Below are 20,319 nucleotides of genomic sequence, written 5' to 3'. Positions count from 1 at the left end.
GATTGTCACCCCTGGGGAGCATCCTGAACCTGTGCCTGAATCAAGTGCTTGCTGGGTGAATGAGAAAGAAACCTCCATTACTGTTGAACTAATAGCCACACCTGAGGAGCATCCTGTACCCATACCTGAATCAAGTGCATGTGAAGCTGAGCCCCACAGTACAAACATTCAGACTGCACACCCACAACCAGAAGATTATGTTGTTGAAGGTAGTCAACCAGAAGAGGCGGTTCCAGACAAAACAGTGAAGAAACTGTCAAAACACAAGACTGCAAAAAAGCGCCGGAATCATCTTGGTCTGCAGTACACAAGTATGACGTCAGACAAAGACATTCCAGCACTCTCTGTGATACATATCATAAAGCAAACACCCAAGAAAAGGAACAGCTTCACGAAAAATATGAAGCTCATTCTCAAGAAAAGACCAAGGTAAGAGAACTTAAGTCGGAACTTAAGGCGAAGTCTTTGACAAACAAAAAGCTGAGAGTTGCTACATTTGACATGTAACAAGTCATGTAATAATTCTGAGCTGTTTTATAAGAGACGTTTATCGTGTTATAATTTTACCGTTTATGTTCTTGACAGCAGAGAGTGCACGTGTTATCTTTGGCACGAGGGGGTTGCATCCAGAGGTTCCAATGAAATATCGTCTGAAATGAAATATCTATTGTGAAAGCTGACAAAGATGGTATGGAAGAAATAGCTATCTTCTCAGATGGGTGTGCAGGACAAAATAAGAACACGTCGGTTGCTTCAATGCTGCTAACTTTTGTGAATAATGCAAAACATGTCAAGCAGATTACCCTGCATTATTTTGAAACATCGCATGGGCAAAGTGAGGGTGATTCAGCCCATAGTGCAATAGAAAGAGCTTTGAAACGAGCAGGTAATGTCTTCTTGCCATCCCAGTTAGCCACCGTTATGAGTCTAGCAAGAAAAGCACCGTTTCCTTATAAGATTGTTCAAGTCAATCCTCAGGATATTCTACACTGGAAAGAGCATGCAGAAAAACTGAAGATACTAAGAATTCGTCAGACAGAAGAAGGTGAGCCTGTGAGCTGGCTGAAACTCAAACAAATTAGAGTGCAGCACAATAAGTCGCATACACTTTTGCTTAAAATGTCCCACCTTGAAAAAGAGTTTGGCACCTTGAGTCTTTCAAACCAAAGACGAAGCCTAGGGGTGCTAGCAACACAATTACCCCGTGGAGCATATGCCACAGGTCCTCCAAGGATATCAAGTGCAAAATACAATGATCTGATGAGTCTGTGCTCAGGTCAGTGCCCGGTAATAAGGCATTCAGAACATCAGCGATTTTACCAGGATCTGCCACACCATTAAATAATTTCTACCAATGTTCACTGCCAGTGTAAATAATCACCAATGTTGCAAAATTCCCCAACTCGTTAATTACCAGGTTGATTGACTCAGCTTAAATGTCTTCTCCACAGTTCTTTTAGGTATTTTGTTTCATGTGGAATGTCCAATTTTCTGAAAGAAATATAAATTGATATGTTTTGTCACTTCTTTTTACATTTCGAATGAAATTATTCAATTTTCCAGCATGTATTTTCCACAACTACTTAAAATTTGCTGCATGTCATTACTGCTAAATGTTTAAGTAATTTAAGGCTTTCTCCTAATTGTGCTGACTTGTGAGTAGTGGCCTTCAAAACATTAAACGTGCATTGGAATTTTGTGAATTATTCATAATTTAATTGTAATGAATTGATGTTGAGGCAATAATGAATTGAAACTCGATTAAACCTGACACTATATAAAGTGATTTAGAGTCTGCATACATCTTTTCCTTTGTCGTCATATTTCCAAATGTTTTCATAAGCCTGGTTTGTATATATAAGTATATATCATAATTGTTGGAACTAAAAGAATTTTGTGAATCTCATCCAACGAATTTTGTTTATTTTTGTGTACATCGTGTATCTATTCGTCATTATGTGATTAAGCAATTTCAGTGTAATTACGCTTGACGACTTTTGTCATACTGACGAATAAGCCTCACGCAGCGGCGAATCATGCTCGCGGTCACGATTATTTTTTTTTCATACTGGCGAATGATTTTAAACAGCTGAAATGAAAAAAACAAAACTGCATAAAATCCACCAAATACAAGATGCCAAATTTTGACATATACCAACTGCATATGTGTCTTTGTTTTTGTGTCTCTTTAAAAATAGAAGTCTCTTTTGATCAGACAAAAACGGCCTAGCTTTAAACGCAATTTACTCGAAACGCGTTGTGCTTCACTTTCGCCAGTATGGAAAAAGCCGACGAACTGAGCATATGGAGGACCCATGACCTTTTGTTTTTGCAAAGATTGATCATCAGATCATGGAACTTTTGAAATTGCATGTTGACATGTCATGACATGAAATGTCCACATGACCTTAAACGTTATTAAGGCCTATCATGACTGTTAACACAACGTACTAGAACCTTATCCTAACGTCATTTGTGTTAAGATTGAACCAGAGCTGCAGGAAGGCAATCGGATTGAAATCATATATCTGTGTTTCTATGTGTATTCCGTGTTTTTAAGTGTACAATCCGACAATCAGGTGTTGGGCCAAGGCTAGTTTCATTCTGAGAAAAGATGATGGAAAACGACATGTCCAACCACCCCGTTTGCCACATTTGTAATGTACGCCTGCAGTGTAAAAACTTAAAGCATACACAAGACATCATCAAATTCACAGGCGTGAGAGAAATGTGCACTTTCCCTGCTGTGTCCCAGGATGTATAAAAACATGTTTTACTTACAAGGGGTTGGTGTCACATGTATCAAGACATCATGGAACAGGCATAGCTCATGGCAATGATGGAATTAGTGCCAGATATCAGAGTGCAGGTGTTAGTGTAAAATGCATAATGCAGTTTTGTCAACAGCAGTGTTCTGATATTCAAGAATTTTTGGCACACTTGAAGAATCACATCAAGGAAGGATTGACTGTAGCATGCCCACAAGTGATTGGCTTGATTGCTGTTTTGTGTGCCTACTTTTGTGAGGACAGGAAATGCCTCGTTCTTTCTACGGAGGTAAGCAATTAAAACTTTAAATACAGAGTGTTTACAAAAAAGTATCCAAAATTTCAACTTCATGCATAATTCGGCGAAGTGGTGAAGGCCTTATTTTTTCAAGTAACTCCACAGGAAAACATCCCAAGTTGTAAGATCAGGAGATCCCAAAAGGCCATTCAACATCACAAAACAATGCAGTTACTCTTGTGGTGTCACAGTAAAATAAGGTCTATGTCACTCCATTAACATCCAGGTTATGAGGTGAAAAGACGAGCAGTAAGAGCAGATTTTCCTCTTAAATTATGTATATTCCCTAGAGAAAAAGTCATTAAAGGCAATTCAAGGAGTGATAAAATGAAAACGTTGTACACTTGGATTTCTGCGACCAGTCTCATGGAGTTTGGTGTCAAGTGGCATGCCTGTATGGAACTCTTTCCATTAGGTCTCAAATTTCACTCATATTTCTTTATACCCCAATCCAGTAGTATAACATTAAATCAAAATACCGATCAAATTGTTGATTTTCAGGAACTTGAGAAACCTGCTTTCAGCAAAGAGGATCTGTGTCAGAGATTTGTGTCAGAGTTTCCAGCTCGCTAGTGTGACATTCTTTTAATTTTGACTGTGGGACGTCCATTGGCTGAACCCACAGCTTGCACATTAACGTCCAGTTCTAGCCATACAATGACTAAAGCATCCAGCTTGAGCATTCAGGCAATGGTCCATTCCCACCAACTTCACCTTTTTTGCACAACATGAGGGATTCACCCAACTAGTGCGACACACATCTGAAATTGAGTGAGGAACTTCTTCAGAGGGTCTAAATGAATACAAATTGTAAAGTGATGTTGCGTTACAAAAACCCACTGGAAGGTCTCCCGAGGACAAAGCTTATTTTTCTGCAAAATAAGCATGACTGAAAACCTCAAAATTTGCAGATTTAGAGAAACTTTTCAGCTTATTAGGAAATTCTTCCCCAGAAGTGCAATTTTGTTTGAAAAATGCATAACATATAGCTTTCATCCTGGGGGACCAGCCCATTATCTTATCCTGCTCAAAATTGTCTTCTTCGCCACACTTTGATGTAAATACATGTAAGAGCTGTAGCTAATATTTCTATTAAAAAGTTCTTTCTCCTTTTTTCATCTTTAAAGATGCATTGTGGGAATCAATCCGCAGGCAGGAACTAAAGGAGGAAAGAAGAAGACAGCAGTGCATGCCGGGCTCTTGAAGCTGACCGGTGCATTAAAGGCCTTTAAATGGAATGTGTAGACCCCCCACAATGACAGGCAAACCGTAAATCAAACTGTTGTTGCTAGACAATAAACATGTGTAATCAAAAACTAATTTTAAAAAAGAGGCGTTGCATACTTGCATTTGTAAAACTGACAAATAAAAAAAATCCACACCTAATTTTGAAAAGTAATTTTCTCAATTAAAGGGATATCCTTGTCTTTATTTTCAGTTCGGTATTAAATGAGGCAATTGTTCAAATTAAGTCGCTCATTAAGCTTGAAGTATGATTGAAAGAAAAAAACAAGTTTACACTTAAAAAAACTAGCAGTCTCTGATCAAAAGTGCGGAATATTGAAATAATGAAGAAAGCAAATTATCTTCGACATAATAAACCTTTTCTTGTTTGAGTTCAGTGTTAGTGAGGTAACTGTTGCAGTTAAAGTTGCCCAAAAGGCTTGAAAATATGGTTTAAAGAATAAAACCAGATGTTAAATGGCAATAAATCTCAAGAAAAATATCGAAAAGAAAGTCCACCTAAAGACTATGTTGAATTGCCATTTTTCTTGTTATTATTGATGACACTTACTTGTCGGAAACCATGCAAAATTAATCTGATGACAAGCAGATGTTGTCATCGTCACGTTATGCGTTCTACAACTATTTTGTAAATTACGGAAAGAGTTCAAAATTGGATGTAAACCGATTTCTCCTGTACCACACAACGTGTATTAGCCCTCGTAAACCCACATCATGTCCAAAAAGTCAGATTTAGTATGACGAAAATGAAGTATTTTGACAACAGTTATTCAGACTAGGGCCACATAGTTTGTGCTAAGTGAGTCATCTGAACTTCTATACCGGAACTCTCTCCTAAATTAATGTTGCCTTGATTATAAGGTCAGATTAAAGTAAAAAACTTGCTAACTTTTTTGGAATTCAGATATTGATTTTTTTATAAGTTTGGATGCTGCTAAAAGGCAGACTTTATGAGAAGTATTTTTGTTAGTATTTGTGTGTTGATTATTCAACGAAACACGGTCTCCCAAGTGTTAAGCATAAAATACTGCTATAGTTTTTCAGTGTTATATACAGGTTTAGGATGTGTGGGAGGCGTTGTCTAAAAAAGCCGTTAACAAAATTTAAATTAATTTTTTTTCTAAACAAAGGGAAATCTGAGGTATAGGAAATTGAATATTCATGCTTTGTTGATACTTGGTATGATCTCATGACAACATCAAATTTAATGCTTGTGAAGTTGGTTGCAATGTGCTGTTTGCCCTAAATCTATATGTGCAGTCATTGCTCTTAATGAGCTCTTTCTTCTAGAGGTTCTTTTGGAATAAATAGCTCGATTGTTTACAAGATTTTATTTTGTTTGAATCATTTTTATTTTGGCATTTGTACAAAAGCGTATTTTATGAGATTTCACGATAACTCCCTGGGATGAAATAGCGTATTTTGTTCGTAATGAACTAAGCTTTTCAGTAGTAGTGAGCATTTTGTTGGCAATTCTTAGCCAAATGCCTACCAAGTCGTTGAACAATGATGTATTGGACGGAGGAGAATAAAATTACAAATGTATGAAATGACAAAAGTAGGTATAGGGTCATTTCATGTCATACCAACACAGCTTTTGACCTTAGGTCTTCAGATTTTTATAAAAATTGCTGTGATTGTAGACACCAATAAAAGATAAATACATACCAATTTATAAAGGAATCCACCTTTCCATGTGGTCAGGCCAGATGTCCAAAATATGGACAGTTATAAGTAAAAAATCTGCCTTTTAAGTACAAATGAAACATAACTTTCAAAATTTTCATCGAATATTTACAAATTTCAAAATAGTCGGAAATACATGCACCTTTCGCTAATGTGAAAATTTGGTTTTATAAATCAAGAGTCCTGATGACCTTTGACACATACTGTGATCTTTGACCCCATTTTTGAAAAAAGTATCATTAATTTTTTTAACAAAGTTTTTTAGAAAGTATGGTTCCTGTTTTAGTAGTATCCACTTAAATTTTTCCGGGCACTTTAAAATCAAAAAAGTTAAGGCAATCTTTCTATAGTTATGTCAATAAACAAAGTAAGAACTTTGTATCAGTTCCAACGGTACCCATTCGGTGTGTGTCTGTACAGTCCATCAAAATGTAAAGTTGATGATGCACTCCCTTGACATCCCCCACTTTCGAATATCCTACAAAAACCTACTTGCTGAAATTACTTGTAATCCCGGCTCTACAGACTGCATCGTCGAAGACTGTGCCTCATGTCCTGAGGTTGATGACCTGAAGCAGCATATCATTGAAGAAATAAAAAATGAGGCTATTGATGAAATATGCTACAAGCACTGGATATCAATAGACGGGTTAACATTGGAAACCATGATTCTGTGATGGGTTTTTAGAAAAGCGACACGAATTCATTGCAGATCAGCATGCAAAATTCCTAGGTCGTTTGAGGTCAGAGTTGCAACCTAGTGAGGTTATTGTTGTCGGCGACTTTTCAAACGATTATGGCATTTGTTGTTCAAGATTCACCACAGGGCTTTCACTAGAAAAATGAACAAGCAACACTCCATCCACTTGTAATCTACATAAAGGACAGCCAGCTTTCCCATGTCAACTTTGTTGTAATTTCAAATCACCTCACTCATGATACCAACACAGTCTACTGTTTCCAGCAAAGGCCGCATAATTACCTTGCAGACACAATGCAAGCACCAGTCCACAAAGTATGCTACTTCTCCGACGGATCCTCTGCATCACATGATTTTTCATCTAATGCTGAGTGGCATTTCTTTGCTACGTCTCATGGCAAAGGACCTTGTGGTGGATTGGGTGGAAGTGTAAAGCATTTGGCTTCAAAAGCCAGAGGCCCTACAAAGATCAAATCTTAAATGCACATCAGCTCTATATGTGGGCAAAGGTAAATATTCCAGGAATACGTTTCAATTACGTGGACACAACAGAAGTGGAACAGTGTGAAGAACTTCTATAAAATACATTCTCATCAGCAGTGACTATCAAGGGCACTAGACATCCATTTCTACGATCACACCTTCTAGTGACACACATTAGAAATTAGCACTAACTGTGTGAGAATCATCAAAGAAATTTTAAAAGGAATGAAAGTAAAAAAGGAATTTTGATTGCAACATTGTTTAGTTTAAAGTGGTTTTCAGTTATTTCATTTTAGGAGCAGAACTTGTACCGTTGGAACTTGTACAAAATTCCTACTTTGTTGATTGACATAACTATAGAAAAATGGCCATAACTTTTTTTATTTTAAAGTGCCCAGACAGATTTAAGTGGACACTACTAAAGCAGGAACCATACTTCTGAAACATTTTGTTAAAAACAATTAATGATACTTTTTAATGGAGTCAAAGGTCGCAGGTATATGTCAAAGTTCATCATGACCCTTGATTAAAAAACAAATTTTCACATTATCAGTGAAAAGAGCATTTATTTCCAATTATTCTGACACCAAATTTGTGAATATTCGATGAAAAGTTTGACAGTTATGTTTCATTTTTACCTCATATGCAGATTTTTAAGTTAAAATTGTCCATTTTGGACATCTGCCCTGACCACATGGAAGGATGGATTCGTCTAAAAATTGGCATGTATTTATTTTTCATTGGTGTCTACAATCACAGCACTTTTTATAAAAATCTGAAGACCTAAGGTCAAAAGGTGTGTTGTTCTGATATGGAACGACCCTATAATATCAGCTTTGATGAGGCGATAACTATGATCGCAGGTTTACCACGCAGTGCCCTGATGGCTAAGTCGGATATTAAATCGGCCTTTCGTTTACTTCCCGTCCATCCAAGCGATTTCGATTTGCTTGGTTTTTCCCATAACGGCCAATTTTATGTTGATAAATGCATGCTTATGGGCAGTGCTATATCCTGTGTTACGTTCGAGCAGTTCAGTACTTTCCTTGAGTACTGTACTCGTAAGGTGGCCGAATCTCCTAACATTGTGGATTATCTGGATGATTTCCTGTTCGTTGGGGCTAGTCATGCCGAGTGCGCACGTTCCCTCCAATATTTCAGATTAGTTTGTCAGCGATTTGGGGTTCCCATCGCGGAAGAAAAAACCGAAGGTCTAGCTACGAGCCTCACGTTCCTGGGTTAAACAATCGATACGGTTGCACGGAAGATCCAAATCCCGATTGATAAGCAAGTTGCTTTACAAAATACGATTTTGAGTGTGCTCGATCAGAAGAAAATCACGTTATGTAATCTTCAGTCCCTGCTAGGTCGTCTCAATTTTGTTTGTAAGGCAGTAAGACCTGGTAGGGCCTTTTTCCGTCGTTTGCAGCAGATTTGCTGGCGTGGCAGCTGTTTTTGTCACATTTCAGCGGAACGATAATGTTTTCGGACTCGGTATGGTATAATAGTGACCAATTGCACATGTACACTGATGCTTCTGCTGAAATTGGTTTTGGGGCTTACTTTGTTGCGCACTGGTGTCAAGGGAAGTGGCCCGAGCAAGTAAAAAGTCAGTCCCTTTCTGTTGCCTGCTCGGAGTTGTTCCCTATTGTGCTGGCGGTCCAGCAGTGGGCTGTCTCATTGCATAATAAACGTGTGATATTTTGGTGTGACAATCAGGCTGTAGTTAGTGTCATCAACAGACAAACGTCTAAATGTCACTTAATGATGCGTTTGGTGCTCTGCCTCGTGGTGACATGTCCACATACAATATTCAGTTTCGATCTCAGCACGTTCCATGCCTGGATAATGGCATTGCTGATGCTCTTTCACGTTTTCAGATGACCAGATTTCGTCATCTGGCACCCGCTGCAGACTGCGATATGACCCCCTTGCCCGACAACCGGTGGAGTGTCTTCAGTTAGAGGTCCAGAGTCTTTTGCATGACGCGGTGGCCCCCCACAAGAACTTGTCTTATCAGAGGGCTTGGCATCTTTTTCATGGTTTCGACACCGTGCACTCCCCCTCCCTGCTTCAGATAGTTCGATTTATTGCATTTTTGTCGGTATCTGGGTATGCCCCCACAACGATTACCTCTTACGTCTCGGGGGTTTCCTCCAATTTGCAGTTAATGAGTTATCCTGATTTAACTAAGCATTTTCTGGTCAAACGCTTACTGGAGGGATGTCGTAGGCGTATTAGTCGTTGCGACCGACGGTGCCCTATCACGTATGATATTTTATGTCGTAATGCCCCAGAATTGCAGGCCGTTTGTTCGAGTAATTTCGAGGCTCGGCTTTTCCGAGTGGCTTTCTTACTTGCGTTTTTTGGGTTCCTTCGCATTGGGGAATTTACTGCCCAATCCCACCAATCTTCTAGCCCGTTGTGTCGGCCTGATGTTACCGTCAAAGACTCCCCTTTAAGGGTCAAACTTATCCTACGTCACTCGAAAACAGATCGATATGGCAATGGTTATGTACTTTCCATCCCAGCAGCGCATAGCCGGCAAAACATTATGTGCCCCGTCCGGGCGACTTTGTCCTATCTTGCCTGCTCCACACCCCCCGTCACGCGTTACCAGTTTGACAGTTTGCGAACATTGAATGGGCAGGTCCTAGATTAAACCCTTTAACCTCCCATTGCTTGGGGAATGGATTATGCCCCAAAAGCCTGAGCTGTCTCAAAATAAAACCGTGGCCTTTTGGCTTGTATCGCAAAAAACATATATTTCCGAAGTTTCGATCCAGCCAAATCGATCCAACCTTTCTCCTAGCTTAGAACTGAACGGATCGACAGCGCATTATAAAGATTTCTTTCAGGTCCTTCACGGTAGAAATGAAGCATAATACAAGACATAACAAGCTCACTTCTCAAATTAAAGAACTTTTTGTTAAGACAACTCTGTTTGTTTGATTGTTTGTTTATACATAGACAGTTGCTCTTTAATTTATAGGAAGTATAATGTTTAACGAAGCATTTTAAAAACGAAGAATGACTCCTTGCAGTGAGCTTTGGGCTATATATGAAACCTGGAGAGTGTTTTAAAGCACGAAGAGAAATACATTTCCGTACCAAATCCACGCTTATGCATTATTTAGAATTCTTTCGGTAAACGTCTCTTTATTTACATAAAAACGCCGATATGAAGGGCCTATTATAAGATTATCTGGCCTTTCGGTTTTTCTTTCTCTTCTTGCTGTTTCATTTTTGGCAACATGATTTCAATCTGCAAGCATGAAAGATTAAAGTTTACCTGCAAAGCAGTCGGTTAGTAAACTGTGTGATGATTTTAAAAATATGTAGGGGCTATTCTTCTGGATGATTCAGAACTTCGAACTGATATGTAAGATAACGGTCCGCGACATAATTTTAGTTAATGCGCTGAAGACTACATAATCTATATAACCAAAGTTTTCAATCTATATTCTTTGCACTGCCCGCGTATCGTGGAAAATAACATAACTTCAAGACAAGACAACTGAATGAGTGAAGTTTTTTGTTAAAACTCCAACTTTCCTCTATGATCCCTTTATACTAGCTCTGGATGACTTTGCCGCCTAAGGACTACGTGGAACAAACTTAACATATCTGACCGAGTACAGGTTCTTCTTTAAGCCGACGGTGTGGATTCAAGAACACCTTTTCTTTATTTTCTTGGGCGTTAGGTCGTTTATGGGGAATTTTTCCAATGTCACTGTTCTTTCATAACACTCCATACACACCCGCTAGTAACCATGCACAGAAAGAAAACTTATTGCGTATGTACCGCGTCCTGAAACGGGTCTCTCGACCCACCGTCATGGGTTCAAGCATTTCTGCTAACGGCGGGTTCGTTCTCCCGAACTCGTTGCCTGTACCAACACCATAATATCTCTCGCGTGACTTGAGGCTATAAAAAGAGTTAACACGAGCGATTCACAGTACATGTTATAGCTTGGCCACGAATATAATTTCAAATCAGATCCACATGTCACATTAGCAAGCACGTATTAATGATTGATGAATTGTTCTTAGAATGGATTTAAGGAATGGTTATTTATTTCCTGGAGATAATGCTGGTAGCTGGTCGCAACGCTCTTTCTAACCACATTTGATATTAAAAAACACCCCCACGACCCCTTTCCACTTTAACGAAATCAATGGCCAGAACTTCCAGTGGCCTGAAAGCCAACAAGTGACGCAAGGGGCCCTTTTGTGTAGGTTCTGACACCTTCGACTGAACACAGCGCTTGCATTTCCGTATATGAGCTCGTACATCTGCCGCCGTTCTCGGACAAGTGTCTTTTGAACAAGTTGTTCACAGGAATAGTACAGACTTTATCTGGTTCAAGCAGTGTTCTTAAAAGTTTCAAAGTATAAATCAAGATGATCTGCATGAGTAGATCAATTAAGTTGGGAGTTTGTGGGAGAACGATTATTATGATTTTGGCTTGATTGTTCACGGGTTAGACCAATAGAGGGCACTCGTCTACTTACTGTTAAGGTCAACTGCCAAAGGTAACCAGCTGCATATGTCTGCAAAGACTTAGAATTTTAGGCTTGTGGAGACGAGCTGAAAAAGAAAAGTTAGTTTTGGCAGAGGAAGGAAGAAACCACGCCGGCTCGTGCAGCATCGGTTGCCTCCTTCCTTGTATGCAACCGTGGGGATCACAAGGCCTATCAATGAGATTCGAATTAAATCCGAATGACAATAAATCAGCGAATCTGAAGCTACTGAACACCTGCTTCTCTGGTGTATTCCTTTGATGTTTTATTCATCACAAGTGATACCCTTTTGTCATGTCTGGCATGTCGAGCTTAAGCACCCAGCGCAGCAAAACCCGGCCCATACTTCAAATGGCAAGTATTTATTGTTGCAAATTGTTTTGGTTGGAAAGCGCCCTCTCGTGCCAGATTGCGTGCAGCCCGCGCGCCACATTTTCCTTACATGTCGGGAGGTGGATTGGATGGTGAGTTCTGTGCCTTTTTTGTTTGTAATGGGGATATTTTTCATTATTACAAGAACCTTAATGTATGTATGTACTTATTTAAGCCTTATTAAAGACGCAAAATATGAGCATTTATTTTTCATTCGACACTCTCTAAAATGGGGTGCGTTCAGCGTAGTGTCGGAAATACACGGAGTTTCTATCTTCTTACCCCGTAACGTTACATGTACATGTATACCTTTACTTATCGGCGAGCCAAGATAGTTTGTCTCCTGCTCCTTTTTCTTTTATCCTTGATTTAGACTTCTTCTTGTGGTTATTTATTGAAGATAAAGGGATGGATCTACAAGCCAAATGTAACCTCCTTTAGTTTATTCATCACCTGAACCGACATGTGATATGTACCGTAGCCTCCACCATGACCACGAATAAAGTTTACATGAACACTGCAACCCACGAATATTGGCCTCAATATTCTTCATGGTGACCCTGACGTGATTTGCCTTCCATGTAAACTTTTCCCTCGTGGTTTTCCGTGGATTGTGTGAATGATGGCTGAACACAAGACATCCAGACGAGCCCTGAGATCCAAACGGACTACACCACTTACACCTGTGGAGGCTGCGTTGCCAAGATCAGAGGCTTCACCTGAGCCCTCTGAGCCTTCCGTGCACATGCTGGGCCAGCCTGGCCAGAGTGAGGAATCTACCCAAGCCAATCTTCATGCCGGTGACCAAGCTGGTGGCCATGCTGGCAACCAAGTCAGTGGCCAAGCCAGTACCCATGCCGGTGCCCATTCCAGTGCCCACACCGGGAGCCAGGCTGGAACCAGGGACAAGACCAACCTCAACCGCCAGTCCAGCAAGCACACCAGAAGTCAAGCTACCAGCCGTACTCACACCGGTAGTGGCTCAAGTTCTCATAAAGGCTCTGTTAACAGCTCCGCCCTCTCCAAGATAAGGGTTGCTGAACGGGAAAAGGAGCTTGCTTTGGCACGCCAGCACCTGCAGTGGGAGCAGAGCGTCTGCAGGAAGACAGAAGAACTGGAAGAACAGTTACTTTCTGCACAGCGCGCAAGAGGAGAATTGGCCCTGAGGGAAAGGGAGCTTGAGATTCGACGAAGGAGAGAGTTGGAGGAGGAGGAACGACTTCAGGCTGAGCAAGAGGAGCAGCGTATCTTGAAAGTCAAGGAAAGACTGGCAAGACAATTCGAACTTGAGAAACGCTGCAAGGATGCCGAACTGAATCTAGCCCAAACTAGAAAAGTGTCTGATATTATTCAAACTAGTAGTAATGATCAGTTAACCAGTTCTGATTTTCCACCGCTTAACCCAGATGCGGCCCCTTATACAGCGGCTACATCCGGTGTTAACCACTTTGTTGCTGTTACAGCCACTTCTTGCCTTCCAATTGGCACTTCACCCGACATCGTGCATTCTGATTTGCTCAAATCTCCTGCCTTGCCCGCACCCGTTGCTGCGAATAGTAACGCTGCCTTGCCATTGTCCGTTGCTGCGAATAGTAACGCCGCTTCACCCATGCCCGTTGCTGTCACAAATAATGCTGCCTTGCCCATGCCAGTTTTTTGCAGTAATAGTGCTGCTCTGCCTGTGTGTGTGTCTGATCCAAAAATATCAGTGCCTTTGCATAGCCAGCACGTTGCCGTAAGTCAGGTACAGCAAACCTGCTACACTATTCCGCCATTTACTTCTGGGACTACAGGGTGTAGCACCCATTCCTTTCCCATTCCTAATACCACTGTCTGCTCTTCGCTTCCTAATGATACAGGTAACCACTCCTCAGCACAGGTGACTCCGACCACGCCCGTACCGAGTGAACCTTCACCCCAAGGGCGCCCTCTGCCTTCTAGCGGAGTAGGCACTTCCCTTGGTCAACCAGTCGCACTGAAGGCTGATCCAGGTATAAACCAGAATCAAATGTTGAGCTCAATGTTGGCAGCATCTGCTGGTGGTATTAGCATGGAAATTCCAGTCTTCAATGGTGGGAACCCCTCAGAGTTCCGTTTCTTTGAGGCCATGGTTGAGGGCTGTATCCGACCACTTGTTCATCTAAGTGAATTACAAAAGTATTTCATTGTGAGGTCCAAGTTGCGAGGACAACCCAAAAAGGATGTCCTTGGTTTTGAGCACCATGCTAGTCCTTTTACCCTCGCAATGTCAACCTTGCGTAAGTTGTATGGAGACATTGGAATTCTCATCCGAAGTAAGATCGAACAGATCACTTCTTGGCCTAAATTGGCTGCCCATGATTCCAAAGGACTGGTGGAACTTGCATCCACTGTTTCGGCGTTGGTTGTTCAACTGGAGAGTTCTCCTGAAGGGGAGGCTGAGTTGAAAGCCAACTCCACTGCCTGCGTCCTCTACGGCAGGCTTCCTCACATTCACCAGACAGCCTTTTTTGAAGCCCATGACCAATAAATAAAGGTGTGCGTAATTTCTCTCTTGCCGACATTAGTGCATGGTTACAGGAAACCTCTGCCGTCGCCCGCAAGAAGATCCAGTTGAATGAGAGCCTGAAATCTGACCCCTCACCTGGTCATCACCAAAGACGACAAAGGGGTGCTGCTGCCTACCACACCAAAGCTGGGAACCAAGCAGCAAGGGTACACAACAAACCTGTTAAAGTGTCTCATACAAGCGATTTGACGGAATCCAGACCAACCAAGGAAAAGAAACCATTTGGTAAGCATTGTCCCTATTGTGAAGGGGAGCATTGGCTTTCCCGCTGTGATAAAGTTGATAAGCTCTCTTCCAGCCAGCGGACTGAGCGGATAAAGGCAAACCGTAGATGTTGGAGGTGCGCCCGCCAACACTGAGAGGGTCAAGAATGCGACCTACGCAAGCCATGTCGGGAGTGCAGCGAGATCCACTTGACGGTTCTCCATGATCTGCTCAAACAGCCGGGATATGGTTCGTACTACTCAAGCTTTGACCCCAACCTCTCGGTTTTCTATGGCGATGGCAGTCCTTGGCACCCAAAGGAAGTGAGCTTGAAAATTTTGCCTATCATTTTGTACGGCAATTGCACATCGCTCACAACTTATTGCCTGTTGAATGATGGATCAAATTTCTCCATGATGCCCATGGAGGCTGCCGAAGCCTTGCAACTGAGAGGGACTGCAACAGAAATTCCGATTGCGACCGCTCGAGATGCTTGTACTCCTTGTAGGGGACAGATGTTAGATTTTGACATTGCTCGTCTGGATGATCCAGACATGCGGATACATGTTAGCAATGTCTTCTCCTCTCCAATGCTTAGATTATCTGAGCATGCCGTCCCTGCCCAAGATCTTCAAAGAAGATGGCCTCATTTGCAGAATCTCCCTTTGCATGACTGCCAGAAGGTGACGCCACTTCTTCTGCTTGGAAGTGACCGCCCAGACTTGGTGATCCCAAGGGAGAGTCGTTTTGGCCCAGAAAGTGCCCCAGTAGCGGTCAAAACGAGATTAGGATGGGCCTTGCAAGGGCCGACCATGCGGCAGGGAGGACGCAGAAAGCTGCAATACCAGTCTAGTGAACAAGATGCTGTCCTCCATGAGAACGTTTGTCGGTTATGTAACATGGATGTCCAAATGTATACTGAGAGAAAGCAAGTTACCCGATCAAACGGGACCAACGAGCAGTGGACCTGCTTGAAGCGAAATCAACCTTTGTCGAGATAGGTAATGTACGCCAAGTGGCGACACCACTTTTGTGGAGGCTGGGTAAGCCCACGTTCTCCTGTCCAGCCAGTGCAGTGCTTCCCTCATTGAAGAGAAATGAACAGCGCTTGTTGAGAGACCCTGATTTGGCAAAGATTCATTGCGGTAAGATCCAGGAACTCAAAGAAGGAGGCCTTGTCCGCACTGTTGTCAACCAAGGGGGCGACCAGGAACCTGAATCGCAGTGGTATATTCCGCATCATGTTGTGCGCCAGAATGACAAGTCCCGACTTGTCTTCAGTTGTGCCTTTCGCTACCAGGGTGAATCGCTGAACGAGGACCTTCTCCCGGGTCCGACTCTTGGGTCATCATTAGTTGGTGTTCTCCTCAGATTCAGAAAACACCCGGTTGCCATATGTGGGGATATCAAGGCGATGTTTCATTGTGTCTCAACTTTGGAAGCAGACAAATCTATGCTACGCTTTCTCTGGAAGGAACCCAACTCTGACAGGGAACCAGAGGAACTTGAATGGAATGTACTTCCATTTGGGACAACGTGCAGTCCATGTTGTGCGTCCTTTGCCCTCCAGAAGCATGTAAGGGACAATGTGGGGGATCCAGATGTCCTCCGTAGTGTCCTAGAGGCTTTTTATGTAGACAATTGCCTTGATGGTAGGCCCACGGTTGATGAGGCCAAGCAGCTCGTGGAGAAGTTGCGTGAGTCCCTCGGTGCGGGAGGATTCCCAATTGTGAAGTGGGCAAGTAACAAGCCTGCTGTGGTTGCTGACTTACAATCTGACGCTCGGTCAGACAATACCGAACGATGGCTCAACTTCAGTGGTGATACTCCTGAAGAAGTTGCCTTGGGTCCTCGCTGGAATTTTGAGAGGGATGTCCTGACATACCAGCTCCAGCTCTCGGACTGGCCAATCCTTACCCGAAGAGCAGTGCTAAGTGACGTAATGCGTTTCTTCGGAAATGATCCACTTGGTTACCTGATGCCCTTCATGGTGAGAGGCAAGATATTGGTTCAAGAATTGTGGAAGCGACCATGGGGCTGGGATGATGAAATTCCTGATGAAGGTGAGGAAGGCATTCGGGCCAAGCATTTGAGGTGGAGGCAAGAGCTTGCCCAACTGAAAGATGTCAGCTTGCCTCGATGCTATACTCCTCTACACTTCAATCCAGCCACCAGCAGCTACCAGCTGCATGTATTCACCGATGCATCAGAAAAGGCCTATGGGGCGGTAGGGTACCTGCGAGTGATGAACGAAGTCGGTGAAGTCTCAGCTGAATTCGTGATGGCTAGATCTTGTTTGGCACCAAAGTGAGTCCAGACCATGCCTAGATTGGAACTCATGGCTGCAGTGAGTGGAGCGGAGTTCGTTGAACTCCTGGAAGATGAACTGTCCATTAGAGCCCCAACTACCTGCTGGAGCAACAGTACGACTGTTCTCGCCTGGATAAACTCGGAGTCGTGTCGCTATAACAGATTTGTTGGTGCCCGAGTTGCAGAAGTTCAATGGCTGACGAATCATGTCGCCTGGTGTTATGTAGAGTCACAAAACAATCCCGCAGACGACCTTACTCGAGGTCTACCCTTGCAACAAATACGTGACGGCAGTCGATGGCACCGTCCCTTCTTTCTGCTTCAGTCTGAAACGGACTGGCCACAGGAACCACCGAAACTCACCAAAGAGGAAGCCCGTTTGGAAATGAAACCTGACTTCTTCACTGGGATGATGGTGACGCCTCAGGAAAAACGTCAAGAGATCGATGTTTCATGCTTTGACACTTGGGACGGGCTGGTTGAAGGGTACAGTAAAGCCCTGTACCAATCCCAAGGGGAGGAGGGACCTCCGTTCCTGAGTGCTGATGATCGATCCAAAATTGAGAGGTTGTTGTTCCAACGGGTACAGACAGATTGCTTTCAGAAAGACCTAGTAACTTTGTCTGCTGGAAAGCCTGTCTCTAACAAGAGTCGACTGAGCTGTCTTTGCCCGGAATATGACGCCGAACGTCAGCTGATCCGGGTTGGTCGACGTCTCCGTCGGGCAACAGAGCTGGACTCTAATGCCAAGCATCCGATAGTGTTAGACCCCAAGCATCCAGTTACCTGTCTGCTTATTCAAGAGGCTGATTGCCGCTTGGGACACGGTGGTGCAGACATGGTTCTTGCCGATCTGCGACGTCGCTTCTGGATAATACGAGGAAGACAGTCCATCAGGAGCCTGCAAAGTCAATGTGAGGGCTGCATTAGGCGACGTGGCAAACCCTCCATTGCAAAGATGGCAGATCTACCCCCATTCCGACTCCGCATTGGCAAACCTGCCTCTACTCTACTGGGGTAGATTGCTTTGGCCCGTTCACAGTCTCCCTTGGCAGGAGAAGTGAGCAAAGATGGGGAATCATCTGGAAATGTATGACTACCCGAGCGGTCTACCTTGATCTGCTCGACTCCCTTGACGCCGATGCCTTTCTCATGGCATTTAACCGTTTTTGGTCTCGAAGAGGTACCCCGCATGAGGTCCTCTGTGACAATGGAACCAATTTCAAGGGAGGATTGACAGAGTTGACCAAGGCCTTCAGTGAAATGACGCCTAGCTTGCAGGAGCAGCTTGCTAAGTATAAGGTCCGATTCAAATTCAATCCGCCGTCTGCTCCACACTTTGGCGGAACATGGGAAAGGGAGGTGCGTTCTGTAAAGAATGCCTTGTATGCCATCCTTGGCAATCGGACTGTGTCTGCCGCTGTCTTATACACCAGTCTGGTCGAGGTAGAGGCTCTCCTCAACTCAAAACCCTTGGGATATGTGTCCTCTGATGTAGCAGACCCTGATCCAATCACACCTTTCACATTGCTCTTGGGGCAGCCAGACCACGCTCCGCCACAGGTAGTTTACCCGGATCAGTACATCCATGGCCGTCGTCGTTGGCGTCAATGTCAGGCATTGATGCAACAGTTCTGGAAGGAGTTTGTCGACTCCTATCTTCCTTCGATGCAAGCTCGCCAGAAATGGCGAAAGGAAGAAGACGATCTTGCAGTTGGAAATGTGGTCTTGATGATAGATCCACACCAGGTCCGTGCTTCCTGGCCTTTGGCACGCATCATCGAAGTACTACCTGGAGATGATGGGCGTGTACGTGCTGTAAGAGTTGAATCAGGTGGACGAGTTTACACCCGCCCAGTCGCCAAGTTGATCCGGCTGCCTGATGAGACCGAAGACAGAGCTGAAGTGGCTGACCCTGTCTCTCCAAATCCAGACTAGAACCAGTTGTTACTTTCATCTTCACCCACCCCATTAACATGGGGCGGCCATCTTGTAATCCTGTTCAGTCTATACATGTTACCTATTGACCTTGCCAGACATCTTGCTGTTCAAAATTTTGTTGTTCCAAATTGCCAGTGTTCCTCAATAACCATTTGCCAGTATTAAATAAACTGTTGCTCACAGTTTAGGGGCGGCTATGTTGCAAATTGTTTTGGTTGGAAAGCGCCCTCTCGTGCCAGATTGCGTGCAGCCCGTGCGCCACATTTTCCTTACATGTCGGGAGGTGGATTGGATGGTGAGTTCTGTGCCTTTTTTGTTTGTAATGGGGATATTTTTCATTATTACAAGAACCTTAATGTATGTATGTACTTATTTAAGCCTTATTAAAGACGCAAAATATGAGCATTTATTTTTCATTCGACACTCTCTAAAATGGGGTTCGATCAGCGTAGTGTCGGAAATACACAGAGTTTTATATCTTCTTACCCCGTAACGTTACATGTACATGTATACCTTTACTTATCGGCGAGCCAAGATAATTTTTCTCCTGCTCCATTTTCTTTTATCCTTGATTTAGACTTCTTCTTGTGGTTATTTATTGAAGATAAAGGGATGGATCTACAAGCCAAATGTAACCTCCTTTAGTTTATTCATCACCTGAACCGACATGTGATATGTACCGTAGCCTCCACCATGACCACGAATAAAGTTTACATGAACACTGCAACCCACGAATATTGGCCTCAATATTCTTCATTTATCTACCTGATGGCCATGCGGTGAAAAAAGCATTAAGCGACCCCTTATCAGCAACCGCACTGTCTGCAGATTCCTTCAAACCGGCCATTCAGCTTAATATCAAACACTGCCACTTTTGAAACCCTGCACACGTTTCCGTGTGTTCGTGTAAAACCCTGAGGAGGAGGTGGTGTGTGAATCCTGGTCACGCCGCGTCGTGTCTTGCGTCGCTTCGAGTATTACGTCGCCTGAAGCACACCGCGACGCACGACACAACTCACGACGCGACGCGTGCTGTTGCACCTTGCTTCATGGTGTTTAGAGAGGGCACCTATCATGTTTTTTTTCATTTCCGTCCTCTTTCTTTGCTTAGTACATGCTACAGGTAACAGGCCTTGAATTTTTTGTTCTTTTTCATGCATCCTTGCTAACTTTGTGTTTTCATTTTGTAGTGAAATGGGGCTGCGGTATCACAACCAGCAGGGCCGACCCCAAAATTGAT

General features: G+C 43.1%; 2 protein-coding genes across 2 annotated transcripts in view; both read left to right on the top strand.

Annotated features, from left to right (window-relative positions):
* The window catches only part of LOC110989837 (bombyxin-related peptide B-like), a 41,049-nt gene that overhangs the window by 9,261 nt on the left and 11,469 nt on the right, over positions 1-20,319 (top strand). The gene's annotated exons all lie outside the window — the stretch shown is intronic.
* LOC147797763 (uncharacterized) lies at positions 18,149-19,806 on the top strand. The gene is made up of 2 exons (XM_087142177.1): positions 18,149-19,374; positions 19,657-19,806. Exon 1 carries the CDS (start codon positions 18,231-18,233, stop codon positions 19,074-19,076), a length of 846 nt encoding a protein of 281 aa, XP_086998303.1. The 5' UTR covers positions 18,149-18,230; the 3' UTR covers positions 19,077-19,374; positions 19,657-19,806.

The sequence above is a fragment of the Acanthaster planci genome, linkage group LG10, assembly GCF_054643075.1.
Source record: "Acanthaster planci isolate LZ-2023a linkage group LG10, COTS_SCS, whole genome shotgun sequence".
Taxonomy (NCBI): domain Eukaryota; kingdom Metazoa; phylum Echinodermata; class Asteroidea; order Valvatida; family Acanthasteridae; genus Acanthaster; species Acanthaster planci.
Note: the sequence above shows the minus strand (reverse complement) of the source record. Positions and strands in the feature narration are given on the sequence as shown.

Coding starts and splice junctions, on each gene's coding strand:
- LOC147797763 (XM_087142177.1), top strand. CDS start 18,231: ATGACTACCCGAGCGGTCTACCTTGATCTGCTCGACTCCCTTGACGCC.